At 53.2% G+C, this 22,780-nt stretch overlaps 8 protein-coding genes across 8 annotated transcripts; 3 read left to right on the forward strand and 5 right to left on the reverse strand.

Annotated features, from left to right (window-relative positions):
- Window positions 1–119: 119 nt before the first annotated feature.
- On the reverse strand, window positions 120–1,972 carry MYCFIDRAFT_215761 (uncharacterized protein; the record flags this gene model as incomplete). The annotated part of the gene is made up of 2 exons (XM_007930022.1): window positions 552–1,972; window positions 120–182 (listed from the first exon to the last, which is right to left on the reverse strand). The coding sequence occupies exons 1-2, from the start codon at window positions 1,806–1,808 to the stop codon at window positions 120–122; spliced, it is 1,320 nt and encodes a 439-aa protein (XP_007928213.1). The 5' UTR covers window positions 1,809–1,972.
- A 2,792-nt stretch (window positions 1,973–4,764) lies between these two features.
- On the reverse strand, window positions 4,765–6,782 carry MYCFIDRAFT_140451 (uncharacterized protein; the record flags this gene model as incomplete). Its single annotated transcript, XM_007930023.1, has 5 exons — window positions 4,765–5,210; window positions 5,270–6,271; window positions 6,320–6,398; window positions 6,456–6,568; window positions 6,629–6,782. 5 exons carry the CDS (start codon window positions 6,780–6,782, stop codon window positions 4,765–4,767), a joined length of 1,794 nt encoding a protein of 597 aa, XP_007928214.1.
- Window positions 6,762–7,424, reverse strand: MYCFIDRAFT_183168 (uncharacterized protein). The gene has a single exon (XM_007930024.1). The coding sequence runs from the start codon at window positions 7,109–7,111 to the stop codon at window positions 6,779–6,781; it is 333 nt and encodes a 110-aa protein (XP_007928215.1). The 5' UTR covers window positions 7,112–7,424; the 3' UTR covers window positions 6,762–6,778.
- Window positions 7,425–8,309: 885 nt separating this feature from the next.
- On the forward strand, window positions 8,310–10,737 carry MYCFIDRAFT_155127 (uncharacterized protein). Its single transcript, XM_007930025.1, has one exon. The coding sequence runs from the start codon at window positions 8,345–8,347 to the stop codon at window positions 10,574–10,576; it is 2,232 nt and encodes a 743-aa protein (XP_007928216.1). The 5' UTR covers window positions 8,310–8,344; the 3' UTR covers window positions 10,577–10,737.
- A 98-nt stretch (window positions 10,738–10,835) lies between these two features.
- Window positions 10,836–11,614, reverse strand: MYCFIDRAFT_211687 (uncharacterized protein). The gene has a single exon (XM_007930026.1). It carries the CDS (start codon window positions 11,607–11,609, stop codon window positions 11,091–11,093), a length of 519 nt encoding a protein of 172 aa, XP_007928217.1. The 5' UTR covers window positions 11,610–11,614; the 3' UTR covers window positions 10,836–11,090.
- A 2,129-nt stretch (window positions 11,615–13,743) lies between these two features.
- On the forward strand, window positions 13,744–15,030 carry MYCFIDRAFT_46410 (uncharacterized protein; the record flags this gene model as incomplete). Its single annotated transcript, XM_007929781.1, has 5 exons — window positions 13,744–13,794; window positions 13,924–14,092; window positions 14,158–14,365; window positions 14,444–14,477; window positions 14,536–15,030. 5 exons carry the CDS (start codon window positions 13,744–13,746, stop codon window positions 15,028–15,030), a joined length of 957 nt encoding a protein of 318 aa, XP_007927972.1.
- A 548-nt stretch (window positions 15,031–15,578) lies between these two features.
- MYCFIDRAFT_124169 (uncharacterized protein) lies at window positions 15,579–17,198 on the reverse strand (the record flags this gene model as incomplete). The annotated part of the gene is made up of 4 exons (XM_007930027.2): window positions 15,579–15,854; window positions 15,905–16,453; window positions 16,503–16,761; window positions 16,816–17,198. Coding segments are annotated over 4 exons (1,467 nt in total), but the record flags the coding sequence as incomplete, so codon positions are not given.
- A 4,036-nt stretch (window positions 17,199–21,234) lies between these two features.
- MYCFIDRAFT_197741 (uncharacterized protein) lies at window positions 21,235–22,309 on the forward strand (the record flags this gene model as incomplete). Its single annotated transcript, XM_007930028.1, has 4 exons — window positions 21,235–21,243; window positions 21,405–21,454; window positions 21,555–21,928; window positions 22,224–22,309. 4 exons carry the CDS (start codon window positions 21,235–21,237, stop codon window positions 22,307–22,309), a joined length of 519 nt encoding a protein of 172 aa, XP_007928219.1.
- Between the last annotated feature and the right edge of the window lie 471 nt (window positions 22,310–22,780).

Genomic DNA, 22,780 nt, shown 5'->3' on the forward strand with positions numbered 1-22,780 from the left:
AGGCTGCAGGCACCCACCAGTCAATTGTCGCGCATTGATCATCCGGCGCTTATTTGGTCAGGGTGAGGAGGGCTCGGGAACTAGATGCCGATGCCAAGACATGTTCATCAATTTCTCCATCAATACTTCATGGGTTTCTTAATCTTGAGCATGCCCAAGGATATGAGCACGAGGCCGATCATCTGGAGCAGGTCTTCAGTAATCCGCCTCGAGCTATACTATCCAACATCGTCCGCCATAGATCGCATTCCTCAATTCTCCGGGCAACTTGAAGAAGAAGAGACTGTCGAGCTGGCTGTCGAAGGAACTGTCCGCATTCAGCGTGAGCAACTTCTTGATGTATCTGAAAGTAGGCATTCTGACGCGCAGAGAAATCTGATGCTTGCATGAGATTGTAGAAGAGGACTAAAGCTGCGCGTTTTGCTTGGTAAGAATTTTGATCTTTCCAGTCAGGCTGAACGAAATCAGGCTGACAAGTTACGCTTCTGAGACGTCGCCTGTCGTAACGCGCCACTTCAAACCTTGACAGCCATGCAAACGGCAGTGCCTACCTTTCCCTCGGATAGCCTGCTCCACGCGCCTTCTAGTCCTTCTTGGCCTGATATACCTTGTAGCCACTCAAGTCGCATACCATTCAATCCTCCTCTTCCTACGAAAGCGTCCCATGCGGCATACCTGTCCTGGAAATACGTCTCTGCGCCAATGAGGTCCAGAGCAGTGTCACGAATACCGGACATGTTCATCTGAACGCGCTCTGACATCGCAGCTCGCGTTTTCGCCAACTCAGCCAGCTCAGAAGGAGAATGGGCTTTAGGTTCGCCTCCAATGCCAAGGACTGTGGTCTTGACACCCGGTAAGTTCGTTTTGAGCAAAGACAAGAGCTCGTTCAATGAATTGCCGCGTGATGTGAAGTCGAGGATGATGATTCGAGAGGGGGCGTGAGCATTCAGCCAAGATGTCGTTGCTGGCGAAGTAAGCGAAGAATACTGCACAACCTTCGTCGGTACCGCTGTATCCTGATCAACAAGACTTTCATCAACTGAAGACGTAACAGCCATGAAAGCCAATGGACCGGTGCGAGCTCTGCGCTCGTGCATCAAGCAATCCGTGCATGCTCTTGCGGTCTTTCCTGATGCGCTCATGCTGATGACCACGGTGGAGCTCAAGTCTGCATCTGCTTGTGACCATGATCCTCCACTACTTCCCAGTGGATGAATGGGAGTCTCTGTGTTGAAAATGAAGCGGTTTATGGCCCAGCCAGATTCATGCATAGTCCCAGCACTAGAAGCCCAGCCCAGCTTGTTCTTCAGATCTTGATCCGATTCCAATTCTTGAAGTCTCGGATAGCTCGGTGAAGTGCTGCATCTCTGGTATAAGTTCATCATGCCAGTTCTGTAGCCGCTTGCCTCAATATAATGCCCCTTTGCGCCATCCTCCACTTTCTTCAGCTTGAGATCGGTTGGCATATCGTGGCTCGCCCAAAAGCCCCAAATCAACTCCCCTTCTTGCAAACCTTCCACCTTACTCTCCGTGACCACGCCGTAGCCCCAGACTGGCACAATGCCATACTTGTCGCTGTTGCTATAGGGCGAAGGAAGACCAGCGGGAAGCAGAAATCCCGTCCACCATTTCAGGAGAGTGCCGCCTTTGGCGTAAGACAGGTTGTTGGACGTGAGGCCGACTACGAGGCTTCGAGCACGGATGTGACCGGGCGGGAGTTGTGGAATGGTGGTCGTGAGTGAAACCGTAGCGTGAGAGGCTATGTCGTTCTTCTTGACCACATGAATGCTGTACGTGTGAGAAGACATGTTGATTTCGGAGCTGTGCTTTCAGTGTGACGAGTCGTAGCTCACAGGTTATTTGTATATCATATCGTTCAGACCTACATGTTACTACGCTTTGGTAGGATTCGCATGATGTGAGTCAACGTTCTCCTCGTCGCTACGTGCGCAAGATGTTTGATTGGAAATCATCTTCCTGGTTTCTTGAACGATGACGAGCATGTGTAGGTAGGAGCGTGAGGCTGAATGGGAAGGATCGACTGCGATTGCCTCGAGACGAGGGTTCCAAGAAGTTTTGACTTCACGTGGAATAGCAACAGCACGTCTGCTAAAAATCTACAACGACAACACAGCAAGACACTTGATCCGAAAACTCAGTGCAGCAGAAAAAATCAAGCAAAAATCTCAAGCATCAAGCGCCCTCCCTCTCAACCGTTGTGCATCCGATGTTGTCCAGCAATACAATCTATGACCACGAATTTCGCTCTGGCATCGACCTCTAGGCTTCAATCACTTTCCAGGATAACGCATAATGCATCCGCTCCTTTTCCCCTTTGGCCGAGGAGGCTCATCAATTCCTCAAACCGCACCTGTGGTTTTGTTGATGATGTAGGCTTCAATGTCATCAGAAGTCAGCTCTTTTTCCGAACGTAAATGGGTCGCAGCAACAGCATGTGCTGAACAGAAGTTGGCGACGACGTTGCAAGCGAAGTTTGAGATCGTAGGCGATATACTTATGCCTTGCGGCGGGATTGCAGAAGAAGAGGTCAATGCTTCTATTCCTTCACTTCCGTTTGTCTTGGCAAGAACCCACATTACGGCCAGCCTGCGTACGAAGCACTAGTCTATGCTGTGTCTGAAACAATCTCTGTCGAAGCCTTTATCGAACCCGACGTTCCTGCTCGCATCTTTACCTTCCGCCAGAACGCGTCACTGGAAGTCTCCGGCAGTCCTTTAAGACGAATGGCCACACGATCCGCAATTTCAACCAAAGGCTGCAACATGTCGAGTGCATGATCATCATCTGCAACTTTCCTATCTCCAGCGATTGGTTTACGTTCAGAATTGTATTCGACAGTAAGTTCCAGCGAGCGAAGGTTTGAACATGTACTGATCAAAATTTGTAGGACATGTCGTGGCACTTCTGTGATCCAAGACCAGGGTTGTCGAAGCAAAAGTTCGTCACGGGTCAAGTCGAGCTGCAAACGAACACGTAATTTCTGAACCCGAGAGAGATGTCGAAAGTGCGGCTCGCAATCTGGTGGGGACAGATTCTGTGGCCATGATATGCGCGAAGTTGGGAACAGACCTCGTAGCCATGATGTGCGCAAACCTCCTGTGAAGAGGATTTCATCCCAGGAGTTGAGGTTCATTCGCCGAGTTGTTTGTGGACGTGCGATTGGCTCCGCAGATATGCACCAGCGGTGTTTGATCTTGACGCGCAAATCTACCACGCTCTCAGCGTGGAGCACAGATACGGCCTCGCTGTGTATCTGCCTACAAACACGCAATAGCTCAGGGTAAGCTTTGCGCGCTTCTGCCTTGTCGTGGACGAGCAGCATCTCGTACACGACGTTTCTCATCTCTGCCGGTAAGTCGAGAAAGCGGAAACCCTGCATCTTGCGATCCAGTGCGCGAAGCCTTCGAATGACTTGTTTCTTCTCAGGTGCTCCCCTGCCGCCTCGATCTCTGAGAAAGCGACGAAGTTCATCGAGACTGCAAGAGCTATAGTCGAGCGCGAATTCTGGTAAAGTCATTTTGATGATATTTGGAAGTCTTTCGTGTGAAGTGCTGACAGTTCGATGGTGAGTGTTAACATTGAATGTGGGATGTCAAGAAGATAAATAGCTGGCGCTACAATGTTGATTGCAGCCGTTTGTCTGCTAGTTCCGTGAAGTGAGGACTAGAAATGGCTGGAATGGTAGAGCAGTTAGGCAGGCCTGTCCTTCTCACAGCTCTCTGCCTAGGGTCAACTCTCAGCACATAGTTCCTACCTAGATACTTGTTTCCTCTTGTCAAGGAAAGCTCCCAGGTGCCTCTTGTTCTTTACCTATATGCCGCAAAATCCGCAGCAAAGTCTGCTTCGACGAAAGTTACCAATGATGCTGAGTCCCAGGTACCGAAGCGACCGACACGTACTAATAAGCGTTTTCAAGAAACAGGTCGCCAGTTCGCCTACCCATTCATCTTCGACAACACGAGCAAATCGGCCCGGCTTCGAGGCGAATCTGAATAGAGCGAGCACCTACTAGGCATCCGCGAATCTGAACTTGACCAAGTTTTGTAAAAGTGCATGCGCAAGAGGTGGAAAGAAGAGCTCTCTCGAACTGGTGAGCTTTCGCTTGGGTGCTGGTGCTGGTGCAGATCTTCGATGAAGCAACGCAGCTTTTGATACGTGCAGGGCGTCGTATTTGAGGGTAAATCGGGGAAGAGACTCATTGTGGACGGTTCCAACTTCCGGGAGTCTGTTGGTCTTGTCTAACCTGATTAGCGTGATTGCGTCGTCCGGCAAGAGCGAAGGGACTGATGAAGGTCGAATATCACATACTTTAGCAAACTCAAGGCAAGTGCTTCGAGATGTCTCAAGAAGTTCGCCAAAAGAGTCCATGACTGAAGCGTGCATGCGCAAGACAATAGTTCTGAGCATTATTCGTGAGATATAAGACGATGAGGTCAAATTCCCTGCGAAGACAAAGCATGATCATGTGAAGCAGAAGTGGAATAGAAGACTGGACTGAAGATTTCCTTTTCGTTTTACATCTGTGTCAGATTGTAACCAAGATATGTGATCCACGTGTCAGTCATCTCCATCACAAAGGTGACGACCGATACCTGTCTTTCCCACTGTGCCAGATGAGATCCTCATCGCAGGAGGAAGGCGCGTGCCTCTGTCTAGGCATGCCCATCATCAACACAACAAAGTCGAACTTAAGAACCACAAACGCTATCACTAGATCATCAATCGCCGCTCACTCGCTTTCTTTCAATGCGCACTCAAAGGTTCGCCATGAGTTTGTTGTCCACTAGAAGGAGCACCGTCAGCCGTGATAGGCCTCTCAATAGATAAAGACTTTGAGCCATTGATACCAGTAGCATGTCCAGTGAGTTCCTTAATTTCCTCCCCAATCTTCTCATGTTCCGTAAAGGGGTCATACATCCTAGCACGGATGTATTCATCGAGCTCTTCATCCGAAAGATTTCGGAGAGCGAGTTCACGATCCATGCCGTCCTTTTGTGCGGCACGGATGACAACGCGAGTCACGACGACGGACACTTCGCGAATGCGGCGGATGTCGGGGTATAGCCAGTTATCGGCCACTTCTGAGGGTAAGAGCGATGTTGAAAGACCTTCGGCGGATGCGTAGATCATGTTTTGGGTGACGTTGACCGATTTCGAGAGAATAGCACCGAGGCCGATTCCCGGGAAAACTGTTCCGTGTCAGTATTCCGATTTGCGGTAGACTTGATGTGCGTCTGGCGATACTCACCATACATGTTGTTGCCCTGGCCAGGAGTGAGGTCCTTGCCTTCCCAGTTGAGGGTTGGGAATGGCGAACCGGAAGCGAACAAACACTTGCCCTTGGTGTATTTGATCGCTTCCTCGAATGTGCATTCGGACTTGCTTGACGGGTTGGAAAGTGGGAAGATGACCGGCTTGTCGTTTAGTTCTGCCATGCGCTCCAGAATCTTGGGTGTGAAAGCGCCACCGATTGTGGAGAGACCCATCAGAATAGTTGGCTTGACGTATTCCACAACCTCTTCGAGAGTCTTGTATTGTTGGCCGTTGTTATCGTCACGAGCGAAGTAGAGCTTGTGCTCGGCGAGCTTGCCAGGTCTATCCAGAGCGACCATACCTTGGGAGTCAACGAGCCAGAATCGCTTCCGGGCCTCATCCTCAGACAGGCCCTCCTTCATGAAGAATTCAGTCAGCTGTTTAGCAACACCGACACCGGCACTGCCGGCGCCGAGAAAAACAGCACGCTGATCGGCTGGGGCTACACCGGACTGCTTGACAGCGTTGATGAAGCCGCCCAATATGACAGCGCCGGTACCCTGGATGTCGTCGTTGAACATGGTGTAGGTGTCCTGATATCTTTCGAGAGATGGGAATGGGTTCTTGAAGTCCTCATACTGGATGACAATGCTTGGCCATCGCTCGGTGAGAGCAGCCATCATTTCATCAAGGAATTCCTTCTCCTCTTCGGCAGTGACTTTAGGCCTCCTGCTACCAAGGTATAGAGGGTCGTTTCTGGAAGCCTCATTACTCGTCCCGAGATCCAAGCAGAGTGGGAGTGTCCTCAATGGGTGGATACCGGCGCAGGCAGTGTAGAGGGAGAGCTTTCCGACTGGAATTCCCATGCCGTTTACACCAAGGTCGCCAAGACCCAAGATGCGGGAACCGTCAGTGACGACAGTAATCTCGACATCGTGAGGCCAGTTTTGGATGACCGAGTGAAGATGCCCCTTGTCCTCGTACGAGAGGTAGAGACCTGTGTGGTGTCAGAATGTAGGTGTGAGACAGTGCGTACAGCACTCACCCTCTGGCTGTGTGTACAACTCCGACCATCTTTGGCACGCCTCGCCTACAGTAGGGGTGTAAATGAGAGGAGTGAGCTCCTGTCGATTTGTTAACCTCGTACTCTGTTCCCAGCATCTTTCTCAAGGTGTGCTCACCTTGATGTTCTCTGACAACAATCGGTAGAAGAGGTGGACGTTCGTGTTGCGAAGGACGGAGAGATATTGGTACTTCTCAATTGGCGTCTCCCGCGAGTTGAGAATGGCAAGACCTTGCGGGAGGTGTCAGATCACTTTTGCTCATCCGACTCAATGCCTCGACTTTCACTCACATCGCTTGAGCTGGTTCTCGAATGTTTCGACACCGGGAGGAGTCAGACCGTAGGTCTTGAGGTATTTTCGAGTTTCAATGGAATTTGAGGTGTCGTAGTCGGCTCTGGAGGGCCAAGACTTAGCATTGAGTGTCCTAGGTGAAAAAAATCTCATCTTGAATGTCTAGCTAAAAAGAAAACGTACGGAGCTGGGACATGTCTCCTCTCTGGAAGGTGGTGGTGGACCGCGGCATGCTTAAGATTCGCAGCTGGCAAGCTGGTGTTCTTGCTGTGAGTCGCCATTCCCGCAGTCGTCGAGGAAGGTGCGGTAGTCTTGCTAAGGTTTCGTCTTGTGAGAGCTCGATGTTCCGAGGCTCGGCTGGATTGGTGCCTTTTGGAGGGAGTGACGAGCGAAGTAGCTGGTACAAAAGTAGCTACAGCTGATCGAGCAAGACAGGAGGCACTAGAAATGCTAGGGAAAGTTGTGGGGCGAGGGAGAGGCATGAGGAGGAGGGTGGAGGAAATCGGGACGCCTCGGGGTTGATAGCAAGCGCCGCTGTGATCACCAGGAGGGATTGTTGGCAGGTACGGCTCGCGTGTCAGACTCAGTCCGATGGGCTGAGCGGCGTATGAAACGGTGGAATGGAAGAGGATGGCCTTGGTGGCACTGGCGGCCGGTATCGACGGCACTGCAACGCGTCCACGAAACCTGAAGGATGTCAGGCGGGCTGGGACTTTTTTTGGCGTTGCGTTGCCAACGATAAGGCGGTGGAGCAGTCAGGAACAGGATCAGATCTGGGGTAGGCCAGGTCAGCTCAGCTCAGCCCAGCCCAGCAGAGCGTGTGAGCGTGTGAGAAGGCTCGTTGGTGTCAGCAGCATTGGGATCACCCACGAGAAGCGTCGATATTCTCGCTGTTATACGCTCTCGCAGTCCGATACAGGTCGATTTGCACCTCAACTGCATCCCGCATGCCCGGAATGTCTCAGCCAGAGCACGGCGGCAGGATAGCGGTGTGCCGCGCAACAATGGGTGCATTGCATTGCATTGCTCGTTCTGTGGGAGTTTTTTAATTTTCGGACCCTGAATCGTCCGCCGCTCCCCGGTCGGTCACGAGAACGAGCGCCTTTCGGCCTTTGAACGCTTGGAACAGTAGTCTTGGAGCACGGGCGCGGACGGGCAGTGTCGGAGAGCGAAAGCCAATGATGGACGCGGGGCCCTCTGAGCCATAAATAAAGATCAAAACGAAAACGATTGTTTCACGCGCAGCACCGCAGCAGGAAGCTCGAAAGTTCACGATAACGAGCAAAGTAAAAGGACATCCAAGCTTTGGACAAGAGATGAAGGAGAAGGATTGTCACGTTGTGCGCACGTGCAGCAGGTCTTGGTATTCAAATTCGAAGCATGATGTGATGGCGCCTCAGGCCAGCCGGACTGAGCTCCGACCCGCCTGAGTGAGGTCACTGAGGTTCAAGTTGTGAGCAGGTGTGACGTACGCGCCCGCGTTCGCGACTGCCACCCGCGGAGGCGGAGGAGGTGGGAGGAGGCAGAGTGTGTATCTTGGACGACAGCAGGTGCTCATCACCATCGCCACCGCCATGCTCTCCTAGTCTTCATCATCACATCGGGCGAGAGCACTCACTGTACTCCACCATTCGCCTGTTGTTAGAACTCCTGCTCGAAGCTGTTTGAAGCTCTTCTTGTTCCTGCTCTAGCCAGAGTACAGAAACGTTGACACGATGTCGTTCCTTTCATCGTGCTTCGGGCGCGGACATGATATGTCGGAGCGAGAGCCTCTCTTGCCGCAATATGAGCAGGACACAGAACTGCAGCGGAAGCTGGCCCAGAAGCTGCACAGCTACCAGATGTACCGCGCCCTCTCCAGAGGATACATGCCAAGCACCGAACAGATCATCATCAATCTACGAACACTCCTTTCAAGCGATGTCCTCAATGCGGATAACGACGACCTGTCAAACAGTGGCAAGCGGCTGGTAACACAGACCAGAAAATGGATTCAGCAATTTATGGACCTACTTCAGCACAAGAACGACAGAGATCAAATCCAAGACCTGATATGGTTCTTGAGCAAGAGCAGGATATCGGTCGACGTGGACGATATTTCGGTCAAGGCAAGAAAGAGCAAAGCCAAGGCAGATACAATTGCAGCATATCAAAGCCTCCAGACTGTGGGCTCATTACTGCTCACCAACTCTGACTTCCGAACCTTCCTTGCCGACCTCAACATCGTAGGTCGACAGGTCTTCAAGGACGCTGCCTTCACACTTTCGACAGTTGCTGAAGATGCCGGCAAGAAGATTGAGCCTTCAGAAGCGCAGAAGAACCAGATTGAGGAGCCAGGCAATGATGCAGGGCATGCCCCCACCACGAATGAGCTGGGTGAGAATGCTGCGGAAGTTGCGCAAGTTGTCGTGAATGGCACAGCGCAGGTTGCGAAGACTGCCGTAGAAAGTGCAAAGGAAGAGCTTTCGGGTGATGAGGGCAAGACGCTGCTCAATCGACTCAAGCAGGCTATCTTGAAACTGCAGAGACGACCAGACTATTCAGAGTCGGTATCGACGCTGTCTCTGCTCATCAAGAGATACGCTATCGTCTACTCGCGTGCTTTGGAAGAGGTTGGCAAGACTGCGCAGAAAGACGTGCATGAGAATGAAGCTCTCGATCGAGCAATGCACAACATGTGGATTTTCATCACAAGTTTTGGCGACAAGAAGGAATGGGACAAGTCGAAGCAGCTGCTCGACCAGGTCATGAGTCACAAAGAGAAAGACCCCCAATTCGAGAGGTTGATGCAGGATACTGGAGACTCGCTGCAGAAGCTTTTGACTGATCCGGACTTCCTAGATCACGCTGACGAGAAGTTCAACGAGCTGAGGGAAAAGAGTCAAAAGGTTGGCTCGGACAGCGACCTCAGCAAGGACATCCAGGCACTGCTCCACCAAATCCAGGTGACATTTAACAGTGTTCTGCAAGACCAGCATATCCATAAGCTCATCACAACCACCATGCGTATCTTCAGAATCTTGTCACCGCTTGATCGGAACACGAACCCAGAGTTGCTACAGGACTCGATCAACGTATTTGTCCCTCTACTAGTCGCCGCTATCCAATACATCCCGATACCACGACTGGAGGTCAGCACTCCCGAAGCTGACATTCTGCTTGAGAACCTCATCATCGAACCCGGTCATACCGTCAACCAAACCTCCTTCCTACCCTACCGACTGAAGGTGGAGACCTACAACGACCTCGAAATCCGCAAGGCCAAATTCAGAACCACAACCGCAACCACAAACCTCATGACAATCAAGCTCGACGGCCTGTCCCTCCGAGCCGAAGAAATCGGCTTCTGGCTCCGCGCACACAAAGGCTTACTCCGCCTCGCAGATGAAGGAATCGCCAGTTTCGCCCTCGACGAACGCGGCATCGACATCCACATCGACGTAGAAATCTGTAAAGACCGTCTCGAACAAATCCTCACCTTGAAAGCCGTACGCGTCCACATCCACAAACTCAACTACCAATTACGAAAATCCAAATTCTCCTGGCTCATGTCCTGGCTCTTCAAACCTCTCCTCCGCCCCATCCTCCGCAAAACCATGGAAAAACAACTCGCCACCGCACTCGCAGATTTCTTCCACGCCGCGAATCGGGAATTAGTCTACGCTCGTGAACGTCTTCGCGCAACAAGGATCAGCGAACCCAAGGACATTCTCACATTTTTCAAAGCCGTTGCCGCGAGACTGACTCCCGCCGAAGACCCGGATTTGTATACTCGAGTGGGGATCGCGCAGCCTGGGAAAGGTGTTTTCAAGGGAGTTTATGCTCCGGGGAGTGTGGTCAAGGTTTGGAATGAGGAGGCGACGAGGGCTACGGAGAGAATTGAAGAGTTGGAGGAGGCGGGGTGGAGGAATGAGATTTTTGATACGCATGTGCTGAGTTTGACGTGAGGGAAACCAAAGAGCTGCTTCTAATGGGCTAAGATTGATTTTATTATGATATGATATGACGAAGGAAAAGAGAAAAAATTATGTACAGCACGAGGGAACTTGAACTCGGGATCAGATACTGTAGTGTAAGATTGAGAATGCAATGCTTTTCAAGAATCTCGCCACTTATGCACGCTTTCCTTCTCACCGAGCTGATTGCGCTAAATCTCATAGCATTCGACCTGGTAAAGATAGAAAGACAGCTGAAGAGAGCAGATATAGGAAGCTTTCTTTGTACTGACAAGTTCAGAGCACACCACATTAGTGGAATTACTGCTCTGCGAGTATGTGTGGTACTGTACGTATGTGCACTGTTTCTACTATGCATGCATGCACATGCTAAAAAGCCTCATCATCATGAAAGTCATTGCTGAAGGCAGAATCTTGGTATGCCCTGCAAATCAAAGACGCATCACTCCTGTCAGACGTGATGCAATATATGCCGAGCGCTCAAACCATTCTTAAAACGCTTCGCTCAAGCACAAAGCAACTCCTCGGCAAAATCATCCAAATAGATGATCTTGAACCTCCCATCCCAAGCATTAACCCAATCGCTCTTCAAATACGTCTTGCTGATATTCTTGCTCCAAGACACGAGCTCGACGCTCCAACCCTTCCTCAAAGCACGCTCGACCATCGCCATGAAACCGTCGCTATATTCTGCGAGAGCGGCATCGCCGGTCGCGAGAACGATGGTTGATGGCTCCTCATAGTCGAGGAGGGAATGCGAGATTTTCAGATGCAAGATCTCATCGACGCCTTGCTCGATCATCTTGGCAGGTGCAAACTGAGGCAAAGACGTCTCCGTGCTGCTGCCTCCGATGTTGCCAAGAACCGAGTATCGCGCTGTCGGAGAGGTCTGATGCTGCTGAAGTGCGCGATGAACCGGTGGCGCTTTCGCGCGCTTGCCATAACGCTGTGCATCGAGGTCTTTGAAGTAGATCTGTCGTTCTGTAAGTTCACGTGCTTTGTGAACTTTGTCCAGAATATTCATTTCGTAGCCAACATTCTTGGCTGTATCGAATGCTGGTAACCATGGGTTTGAGCCTGCCAGAACTCGCTTCGCCACGGGACGGCGGCGTTCCATGAGTAGTGCCAGGCTATCAAATGATAGGTTCGCTTGAGGCATGTGTTGAAGTGGGTGGATATTTCGGGCTTGTTTGAGTGCATCCATGAAGCCAATGAAAATATTACTGGCATCGACAAAGATATGAATTCCCTTGGGATCCTTGTTGTGAGACGTCATGTTCATGGGCGATATCAGATGCTTCCGGTCCGCAGGAAAGTAATGCATACATCTCATGAGCAGAGCGAGATGGCGATCCTCTTCTGATCGGTTGATGAGGGGTACAATCCCAGCTGGTGGCTTGACGTGAGGGCCAGGGATCAGCTTTGGGGTTGGAGGTAATACTCCAATCTGACTGAATAGCGACGCGGTGGGCTTCGATGGAAGGAGCGCATTGCCTACTTTTGCTGGTTGCACGCCGACGGTCGATGGCACCAGGTTAATATTTTTGACCTTCTTTGGGGTTGTGAAGTTCTTCGACTTTTGCACAGGTTGCGTGTTGGCCGAAGCTTTCTTTCCTGCCTTGGCCGGTGTGAGCGGCGCACTCTTAGTGCGTGGCAGTCCGGTGTTGGGCGATGGTGTAGAAGGTGTCTCGCCTCTCTTAAGGGAGGCCATCGCCAGCTGTACAGCATTGACAGCCTGGGCGGTGATATCTTCATCGTCCGTATTTGGCGGTGTGATCTGGCTCTTCTTGTCTGCTTTCTGCGTGGAACCTGGTGCTGCGGGTGGCTGCGCATCACTCAATGAGGAGACATTTCGCGAGCCCGAAGGATCGTGTATCGTGTATTCAGTCGATTCATATTGCCGTGGAGTGCCAAGCGCACCTTGGATTGGTGCGGTCTTCTTGAATGTCTCTTTGAACTTGTGCTCCAACGGGTGGACGGGATTGGCAGCATCCAATTTCCTCTTCTCGTTCGCAGCTTTAATATCAGCGGCGTACTGCTGAGGTAACGCTCTTGTCGCATTCTGCCAGGCTGCGATAGGGTTGGCTGCTTTCACAGTGTGCGGCTTTGGTGACGGCGCTGGCTCCTCATCATCTTCGGGGCCGACCCGGTCAGCTTGTTGCTTGGCCTGCTCAATTTTCTCTTTCTCCTTCTCTTTACGTGCTTTCCTATTCGCCTTCTTTCTCTGAGTCTTAGTCAGAGGCTTGTCCTGTGCATTGTCCGTGCTCTGTCCGCCTTCCGTAGTCTCTGACACTGAATGCTGACGCTTCGGGAGAGTGCCATTGCTGACAATGTAAGCAGGATCATCAGATGATCCGTCGTTCGCGTTGCTTGTAGCAGTAATGTGCGTATCGTCAGACTGCGGCGTCTGCAGAGATGGCGGGGTCGTGCCTGTAAATCGCCACACTTTGCTGAAGTCACCTAATGTGACACTTCCGTTAGCTAGGACATCTTGGTCAGGGATCTCTGTGTGTTCCAGGCGGGACGCAGAGTTGGCAGCTCTGGTCTTGGCGTCAATGGCAGGCTGCAGTGGCTTTAGCAATGGCTCGTCGGCGGTTGTCGAAGGCGTCGAGGCGGCAAGTGAGTTGTTGTGAAAATCCAAGATGTGTGAGAAATCCCACGGTCCGCTGGCTGATGACGCGGGCATGTAACTGCAAAAATGATCGTGCTATAGCGCAGCACGCTTGCGTTCCAAGATGAGAGCGACTGCAGGCCTCGGGGTGTGTGAAGTGGTGGCGGTGTCGGGGGAGTGAGGGTGCGCGAGGCGAAGGCTCATGCATCAAAGATAATCAAGCGAAAACGACTGTGACAGCGAAGGATAGCTAGAGAGCATCGGCCCTGCGCTCATGTCGTGCTCGCGCAGTGGCGAAGTGTGGTGTTGTCAGTGGTTGTGAGGGTCGAGTTTCAGTCGAAGTCTCGGCCATTGATGGAGTCATCGGGCCGTGCAATCCACTCAGGGTCCAAGCTTCCTGTACAGTAGACATTCACCGACCGTTCCACATCCTTCTCCAGAATAGGAAGTCACCACTTTCACAAGATACGAATCGTCAGTGGTAGAAGCATGATCTTGGCCTGCATGGAGACGTCTGCTGTGCTTTTACCCCCGACCTCTCCCCGCTATGTCCGCTGATTTCTGGGCCGGCTATATCTCTGGAGCCATTGGAATTCTTGTAGGTCCAAGTTTCCTCGATGTACATTGCTTCGTAAATGTGGTCCTGCCTTTACACAATAAGCCACTTTCGAAGCACCTCCTATCAAAGTACATCTTGAAGCCTTGCTAAAAGTCTTGGTTCCACCAGGTCGGCAACCCCCTCGACATAATCAAAACCAAACTCCAAGCCGGCTCTGCAAAGAAAACCCCAGAAATCCACATAACCCCATCACCACAATCCCAAACCTCTCCCCAACACTGGACCGCCTTTGCTCGGGGCGCAGCAGCTCCAATTCTTGGCTACGGAGCTCTGAATGGTACTCCCTCCCCATCTTCCCTTCCCGACCCTCAAACACCCTAGAACTAATCAATCAATCCCCAGCAATCCTCTTCGTAACCTACAACCGCTCCCTCTCCCTCCTCCAAACCGGCTCCCTCTCCACCCTACCTCAAGATCTACCCTCCCATCCCCCCGCTTGGAAAATCTGGACCGCAGGAGCCTTGGGAGGATTGGCAACTTTCGTAATCTCAGCACCCACAGAATTAGTGAAATGCAGAGCTCAAATTTCAAATCCTCCGAAATCATCTTGGTGAGTAGAAGAACCAAAAGAAAAAAAAAAGAAAAATCCCCCGTCCCTACTTACCTCTTCGCTAACCTACATATCCAGGCAAATAACCCAATCCCTCTTCAAAACCTCCGGCGTGCGTACCGCGGTTATCCCTCCTCTTTCTTCCCATCCCTTCTAATCTCCCCTCACAGCTCCGCGCCCTCTACGCAGGCGGCACAATCACCGCCCTCCGCGATTCCCTCGGCTACGGCTTCTACTTCTGGTCCTACGAACTCACCAAACGCAATTGGACCTCTCCACACGACACAGAAACCACTCAAGCCTTCAAAATCCTAATGTCCGGAGGTTTAGCCGGAGTGGTGACATGGGCGAGTATTTTTCCTTTGGATGTTGTGAAGACGAGGGTTCAGACGTGGGATTTACTATCAGGACCAGGAGCAGAAGGGCAGGGGTTACCAGGTACATGTAGCAGTAAAGATGGATTGGGGAAACGACCGAGTACGTTAGAAATTGCTCGCGCAGCGTATCGAAGCGAAGGAGTACCAGTGTTCTTTCGAGGGTTGGGGATATGTAGTGCCAGAGCGTTTATTGTGAATGCTGTGCAATGGGCGGTTTATGAATGGATGATGAAAGTTTTGACGTCACAGGAAGGAACGGGGGAAGGCCAAAATGATAGAGTTAGATGATGCACGAATTTGAAAAAGAGAAGAGGAGAAGATGTTTTCGGACTGACTTCATTGTATTTCTTCATGCTTGAGTACCGCATCTCCAAAGTAGTTAAGTCGATCCCGTCGACCAAACCCACCTGGAAAGTATGTACATACAATGACATAAGTAGTCCAGTGCTGAAAAAGCAAATTGCATTCCTCGCCCATTTCCCATAGTAGTAGTAGTGGTAAAAGTAAGTACTTTCTGTGCTCGGTGCATCGCATCTGTGCCTGGAAGTCATTCCTCCGAGCTATGATACAGTGTTCCCAAGTCTTTTGCAGAAGACGCTTTTGTAGAGAGGACAAGACCGGTCCTCATTATGCATTGTGGTGGGTCGAAGGCAGTCGTAGTAGTATCGCAGGATGTTACAAGCCGTCCGGTGTGGTCGCAAGAAAGCCAAAAGAAGCAATCGAGTCGTATTCAGCAACTGCTATGTAAGCATTGCGTTCGTCGTCGTAGTATGTAGTATGAGTCGCATTCTGTGTTGATTGGTGTCTCGGTCAAGCTGCTAGATGCTGACGACTTTTTACATCATCTGCTCCTGCATGCTGCCGGATGGCTCAGCGTCCATGGCATTGCTGTCGTTTGGATACTTGGCGAAGTCGAGACCGAGAGGACGTCCACCGTACGAGTAGCCCTGGAACTTCTCAATGGCAGTGCCGGCGTGCTCCTCAGCAGCAAACTGAACAACACCAGATCCACGAGAGCGACCGTTTGGCTCGTATTGAATCTCAGCGCGCACCACTTCACCAATCGTGCTGAAGAGTTCGTTGAGGTCGTCGTTGCTGGTGCTCCATGGCAGCTGTTTCATGTCAGTTCTGGCATCATCTTGAGGGTTGGTGTTGTACTCACATTCTTGACGTGGATGGTGGCACTCTGCTCGCCACCAGAGGAGACGCCGTCAGTGAAGGCATTTGGTGGAACAGAAGCAGCAGCTTGACCACCGCCGAAGTTGCCACCGCCGTATCCTCCACCTCCACCGTAGCCACCGTCGCCTCCTCCCTGGTAACCTCCGCGGCCGCCTCCATAACCTCCACGGCCGTATCCGCCGCCGAAGCCTCCACGACCACCGAATCCTCCTCCATAGCCGCCACCACCGTAGCCGCCGCCGCCGAATCCACCACGGCCTCCGAAGCCACCGCGGCCACCGAAGCCTCCACGGCCGCCAAAGCCTGGTCCACTGCCAGCGTAGCGGTCTTCGCGAACCTCAAGGACACGGCCCTGCCAGTCGTAGCCGTGGAAAGTCTGGATGGCGTTCTGTGCATCGTCTGGGGTCTCGAATGCGACAATGCCGGAGCCCTTTGGGCTACCATCTGGTGCCATGTGGACGTCTGCGCGGATGACATTGCCTGCTTGGCGGAAGAGGTCCTTGAGATCCTGCCAGCCGACCTGGAATGGGAGCTATTGATGTGTCAGTAGAGTGCTGTGGTGGGAATTGCGAGCGACTTACGTTGGAGACGAAAATCTGGCGAGCACCGCCCATGTTTCCGCCCATTCCTCCGCCCGTGCCACCGCCCATGCCGCCTTGGCCGCCCTGGAAGCCACCGCGGCCGCCATAGCCTCCACCCATGCCACCACGTTGTGGCTGGGAGAAGCGTGGTTCGGTCTCACGGTCCTCGCGCACATAGACGAGGCGCCCCATAAGCGGCGTGTTGCTGAGAGTGTTGATCGCAGTCTGAGCCTGATCACGTGTGGCGTATTCGACAATTCTGCAAATTTGGTCAGCAAACACCTTTTCTCTGAAGGATTCTTTTCGAGCTTACCCGCAGCCTTTGCTCATGCCGTTGGGGAGTAGGAGAACGTCGGCGAAAAGGACATCCAGCGTGCCGTCTTTGCGCATGTGGTCCTTCAGATGGTGCCACTTGACGTCGTATGAGAGGTTGCCGACGTAGACACGGCGGTCTTGTTGCGACGACTCGTTGACCTGCTTCATCATATCGCCTTTGGGTGCGCGGTCTTCGTAGTTGCGTGATGGTGGTGCGCGCGCTGAGCCGCGGTCACGCGAGTCGTAGTTGTTACCGTTTGATGGTGGTGGCGAACGGTTACGCCTGTCGCTGCGTCTGTGGTCGCGGTCTTGGGGAGATTGAGAACGCTCGTCGTAGTGGTGAGAGCGTCTATCGCGGCGAGGAGATCGCGAGCGCGAGCGGCGGTCCTGTAATAAAGGCATGTCAGTTCAGTCACACGCAATCACATGCAAATATTGCCTCCAGCGTACGGGTTCGCCATCCTTGATGGCCTTGGCCTTGGCGGCCGCTTCCTTTGCGAGCAGCGCCCGGGCGTGCTCCAAATAGCCACCGATGCCGTCCATGGTGCTATGTTGTGGAGTCGAAGCAGTGAGAGGAAGAATTTCCGGTGAGTTGTGGCCATCCGGGTGAACTTCGGGCCAAGCTATCCGACGTACCATCATTTCGTCCTCCTCGTCCTTCTCCCAGCGCCGCTGGTGAGCTTCTGGCAGGGGTTGTCGCCGCCCTGCCATGGTTGCAGTTGTCTTGTCGAAGCAGGACTATATGAGGATGGAGTTTCAGTGAGTATATCAGGCCGGGTGAGCCTCGGCTGATCCATCCAGCAAAACAAAGCCGGGAGCGTGGAGAAGTCCTTGTACGCAGAAGCGTCCTGCAACGGCCAGGAGTACCATTGACGCATTCACCTCTTCACATGCCTTCACATGCATGGCCTTCCGACTCCTCACCACTGCCAGGGCAAGCAGTCGCCGACTCCTCGCAGCGCTCGTCTACTGATGGAGAGGAGCTCAGTATCAGTCGTAGTGCACAGAAGAGTCCCGCAAAGGCCACGAGTGCCATCGACAAGTTCACCTCTCTGCAGGGCCTTCCGACTATGAACCACCGGCAGGGCAAGGATAAGCCTCATCGCAGCACTCGTTTATCCGTGGACAGAGGAACTTAGCAGCGTTGACGCATTCACCTCGTTACACGGCCTTCCGATGACAAGCCACTACCGGGAGAAGGATTTGCGCTCTGGCAGCGCTTGTTCGCCCGAGAAGAGAAGAGCTGAAAAGCGTTGACGCATCCAGATCGTTGTGCGGCATTCCCACGATAAGCTTGCAGTATGGCGAGGATTCGCCTGTGGAGAGACGAGCTGAGCACCATGCTGAAAGCAAGCCGAAAAATCGCTGGACGGCCTTCCAACTACAAGCCACTATAAGGGAAGGAGCTCGCATCCTCGCAGCGCTCAATAACGCGCGGAGAGAAGAGCTGGAAATCGTGCTGCAAAGCAAGCTGGGCGCTCTGGGAGATCTCTGAGCTTAGCTTTCCATATCTCGAGAGGTCTGAAGAGGAAGCAGATTTCGAAGAGCCGCCATTGTCTTCCAGTGTGAAGGAAGAGCTTGGCATACTCCTTGCTCGACCACTCCAGATGCAGTTGGGATCAACGATAGCGGCCAGCATTACACCACCGCAAAAGTTCATGTAACAGCCAAGAGAGCGAATGACGCAGTCACAGTCATTGACAAACTTCTGTGCAGGAACCATTGCTTTGGCAAGTTCTCGCTTGCTCGCAGCTCCTGTTTGCTCGTAGAGAGAAGAACCAGCCTGACGTTATGAGATGAGGAGAAAGCTTGAAGAGCTCTCAAGGGTTTCAGAGGCGATCCGACACCATAGCGTGAGGAGAGGCAGTTGCTCTCCTGCTCAGTCGACCACTCCGTTCGCTGCGGATTCAATGATGATGCCAACGTTGTCACTCGGCGGCAGAGCGATGAGGGGCAGCGAGATGACCCAGGCAGACGGATAGGCCTACCATTTCCTCCACGAGCGAATCGCTTGACGCTCGGGCATGCGCCGATCACAAGAATTTGCAGCCCCAGCGGTCGTGAAGAGCAGAACGCTAGCTGGCGTGAAGAGGGTGTAGCATGGCCATGCACGAAACCTCTCGGAGCTCGCATAGCAACGGCCCTCCGATTCCGTCGAGACCAGAAGGTCTCTGGGCTGTACCACGAACCCGCTCGCATGGCCATTGATCGCTGCAGATGAAGCAGCAGCCGATCAAATTTGTCAAAGCAAAGTGAGTGTTGAATAACTTGCCCGAGGTAAGCCGACAGGAGTCAAATTGTCCTGTGCATCGGCTAGAGCAAAGAGTGTCACCTGTCCTGTCGACAAGTCTGCGGTACCTTAGACTTTTGTGTTTCCGCCGCGGTTCCATTCCTTAGGAAAGGCTTTGAGCATGAAGATTCGCAACGACATCTGCATGACCTTCGAACGAATACGCCCCGAGGAGGAAGGGCTGCCAATAACTGCGATGAAGAGATTTGGTTCCAGAGACAACTGGCAAGGAGATATCCAGGTCTTGGCCAAGGAACTGCATAACTCTTTCGCGTGCTTCAAGTTTCTGATGAGCCCATTGAATGCCGACTGAGAGTGCTCACGTCTCGATGTGGTGCTCAGGACAGAGACTCTTGTACGCAACCGAGCTCAGTTCATACTTGCGGGATGGTGCCTCCGAGCGATGGGAGACGGGAGGGTCGCAGAAATCTACATTGTGAAGCGGCTCGTCGTGAGATTCCTTTCGGGGTGATTGCGAGTCCAGGTGAATAGGAGTGCTTGCTTGAGTCGAGAAGGAAAGCTGCTCTGGGAGCTGAGTCCGAAAGAGGACCCAATGACTGAACCCAAGGAAGTTGGAGAAGTCATGCTGAGTCCAACGCCGGTAGACTGGATTGGGAACATATTCCAGCCGCTACGAGAGGTATACTGGTCGGGGCATCTATGTCTCCGGTTTCTGGGCTACGACGCGTGACGCGTCTTTAGAGCATCAGGCTTGATGAAGTCCGCTGGTAAAGTGGAGCACGGTCACCATGAGGATAGGTGGTGCTTGCTGTGCCGACACCGTGACCACTGAACAGGGAGGCGGGAGTGCGGCCTTTCCTGGTGTGCCGCTGCTGATCCAAGTGGACCTAAGAATGGAGTCATTGCGAAAGCAAGAAACATTGCCAGGCCGCCACTCGGTACAGTAAGAGTATGTAGGTCGCCATGACCGAGATTCCAGAAGGCGGCCGAGCTCCTTGGCTGACATGTCCAACTCGCAAGGAATAGTGGCGATGTGGAAGAGTTTCGTGCTGAACCTTGGATCCTCGGAATACCATTCGGGCCGCGAATGATAATGTAGGCATCGGAGCGAGTGCAGTTTGCTCCCACGGCTTGAGACATTGGTGGCGCTGTACGAGCTCTGTGCTCCGTGGTGTCGAAAACTCCAATTCGGACGTTGTCGTGGCTGGTACCACTCACGGATCTGATGCTGCCGGTAGTGGAATTGATGGCCGATAATTGGTGCTCTAGACAGGACAAGAACACCGTATGCCATCTTTCGACAGCTCTGGCGAACGTCCGGTGGGGTTCAAGAGTCGCAAGGTACTTCAGACGATTGTCATAATGCCTCCGCTGACAAGCCTCACAGAGACGAGAAGAACATTAATATGGGCTCAGCATATGCTCAACGCGCAAGTCAGGCAATAGTGCCGAGATGCTGAGTTTATGCAAAGATGCGCAGAAGACTGGTGTCAAATGTGTCTTCAAAGAAGACAAGGTATGAGAGGAGCTTGTGGACTCCTTGGGCTATATTCTTTTGATGGCAGCTTGCTGTTATCGAATCATACATGATCCGCCGCGCCGCGCCCTTGGTCTTGTATGCCGTCTGATACTGCCGTCCAGCACTGAAGGTCTCATATCCGCGTACCAGTCATATATCGCGCGCGCGCGTCTTCTCTTATGCCGCATATCTGTTCGATGTTCTTCTTTCTTTGCGTTCCGTCCAGCTCCCAGTATCGCCGCATATATATCTCCGATGATCTCGTGCTCAACGATCACCGAGTCCATCGCGTCCCGGTCAAGTCCATCGTGGTCCAGCTCCAGGAATCCCGGAGTCGTGATGGCGGCACAGCGCCGCACGCTGGAGGCAATATGCTACATGATGACAGAGTCAGAGTTAGTAACTTACCGAGTCACGGTAGTCGCGGTCACCTGGAGGTGCAGGTCTGGTCAGCGAAGGAGGTCTGGGTCTGGCTGCGACGATTACGGCAGCTGACGTGTCGCAGAGTGACAAGCGAAGTCAAATGAAGTGCGACCACCAAGGGTGGAGATGAACAAGGTGAGGGCGAGTAGTGTGAGGTAGGTGGTGAGGCAAGGCGCGAGGGTAGGAGGGGAGGGAGACGACTTACCCATAGTGACGGAAGAGAAATGTCGCAGGTGTGTTCTCAGAAGCGTGTGCCGCCTAGTTTCTGCAGGAAGAGCCTTGTCAGTCTCGGGTCGATTGAGATGCACCAGTGACCAGTCAGAGAGGCAAGGCAGAGTACGGGCGCCGGGCGGCACGCAGCCCATGCTCGAGGGTGAACTAGAGCTGGGAACAGGTATGCGAGGACTCCACCTTTCTCAGCAGCAGCAAGCCAGTGCAGCGCAGGTCAGCGGGCAAAGTCAGCGCTCAGCAGCGGGTGCAGCAGACGCCGCTCGGTGGTGCCAGTGCGCATGTACCTGACGATGCCGATGTGACAATGGCACAGTAGCGTCGTGGTCGAGGCGGAATCGACGTGCTGGCCGGCTGCTGGCTGGCTGGGCAGGACTGCTACGACCGCTGCCCGGTCTGCTGCACGCTGCCTGCCAGTAGAACTAGAGTTCCGTGACGGTCTCGCGGTCGGCCAGCGGATCAGGGAAGGGACAGGAGCCTCACTCACCTCAGCAGAGTTTCACGTGCGCGAGCGTCGCAGCACAGGACAGGACAGGACAGCGCAGCACAGCACAGCACAGCCGATGCAGGAGCGTGTCTTGGGCGTAGGCGGACGGGATGCCGCTGGCTGCAGCGTGGTGATCAGAGTGTCGTGTGAGGGCAAAGGCTCTTTGGCTGGCCGCGAATCAGGCGGCGTCGGGGTGTGCAAATGTGTGTGAACGATGGTAAGTGAGACAAGGGTGGTCGTCGTTAGGTTGTGTCGCTGTTCAGGCAGAGTTCGGGGCAGCAAGCTCGATGCCAAGGAAGTGGATCTGTGGTCGCAGTCTACCGTACGCTGCTACGCCACGGCCATTGGCTGCTCCGAGATGACACGGCCGGCCTCTGCCTCTCATCAGTCACTCGGTGTCGACAACAAGTACTGCTACATAATCACCCTGCCCTGCCCTGCCCTGCCCTGCCCTGCGTTCACTTGAGACAGCAGGCCGCCTGCACCTACCCATACCAGCCGAGGGGGCGTCGCAGCGAGGGAAGTCGCTGCTCGCACGCACAGCAGGTACTACGGAGTACTCCATCAGTGCGGTCGCCTCATGAGGAACAGCGGCAGAGCGACAGTCGAAAGCTGGTCTGCAATGTGGATGATGTGCAGCAGCAGCAGCAGCAGCAGGCCCAACCGTACTGTAGTGTCTGCAGACCAGGCCGTAGAGCTCGCCATCGTGTACACGATACAGACCACCACCACCAACCCAACCCCAACGATGACAATTCCGCTGCAGCGCCGGCCCGGTGATCGACAGTTCTCTGCAATATGCATTCTGCAAACCTACATACCCAGCTGCCGCGGAGGTCGTGGATATTATTAACAGATTGCTGCCGGGACCTTGGTCTCTTCGTCTGCCACATCGAGCTCGTCCTCCGAGCACTCGACGTTGCTTGATTTCGGCTCTTGCTTTTCATGCAAAGTGCCTTCTCGCATCAGACCGGCTGCAATCCTGCGCCGTTCCCTTTGCCCAGCCAACGAATTCTCTGTCGCTGCCGCATTCTCGTCAGCATCACGCCACAAGC

The sequence above is a fragment of the Pseudocercospora fijiensis genome (genome assembly GCF_000340215.1).
Source record: "Pseudocercospora fijiensis CIRAD86 unplaced genomic scaffold MYCFIscaffold_6, whole genome shotgun sequence".
NCBI classification, from domain to species: Eukaryota; Fungi; Ascomycota; class Dothideomycetes; order Mycosphaerellales; family Mycosphaerellaceae; genus Pseudocercospora; species Pseudocercospora fijiensis.

Bases quoted from the DNA above. Each gene is read 5' to 3' on its own strand.
- MYCFIDRAFT_183168 (XM_007930024.1), bottom strand. From the start codon at position 7,111: ATGCCTCTCCCTCGCCCCACAACTTTCCCTAGCATTTCTAGTGCCTCC.
- MYCFIDRAFT_155127 (XM_007930025.1), top strand. From the start codon at position 8,345: ATGTCGTTCCTTTCATCGTGCTTCGGGCGCGGACATGATATGTCGGAG.
- MYCFIDRAFT_211687 (XM_007930026.1), bottom strand. From the start codon at position 11,609: ATGAATATTCTGGACAAAGTTCACAAAGCACGTGAACTTACAGAACGA.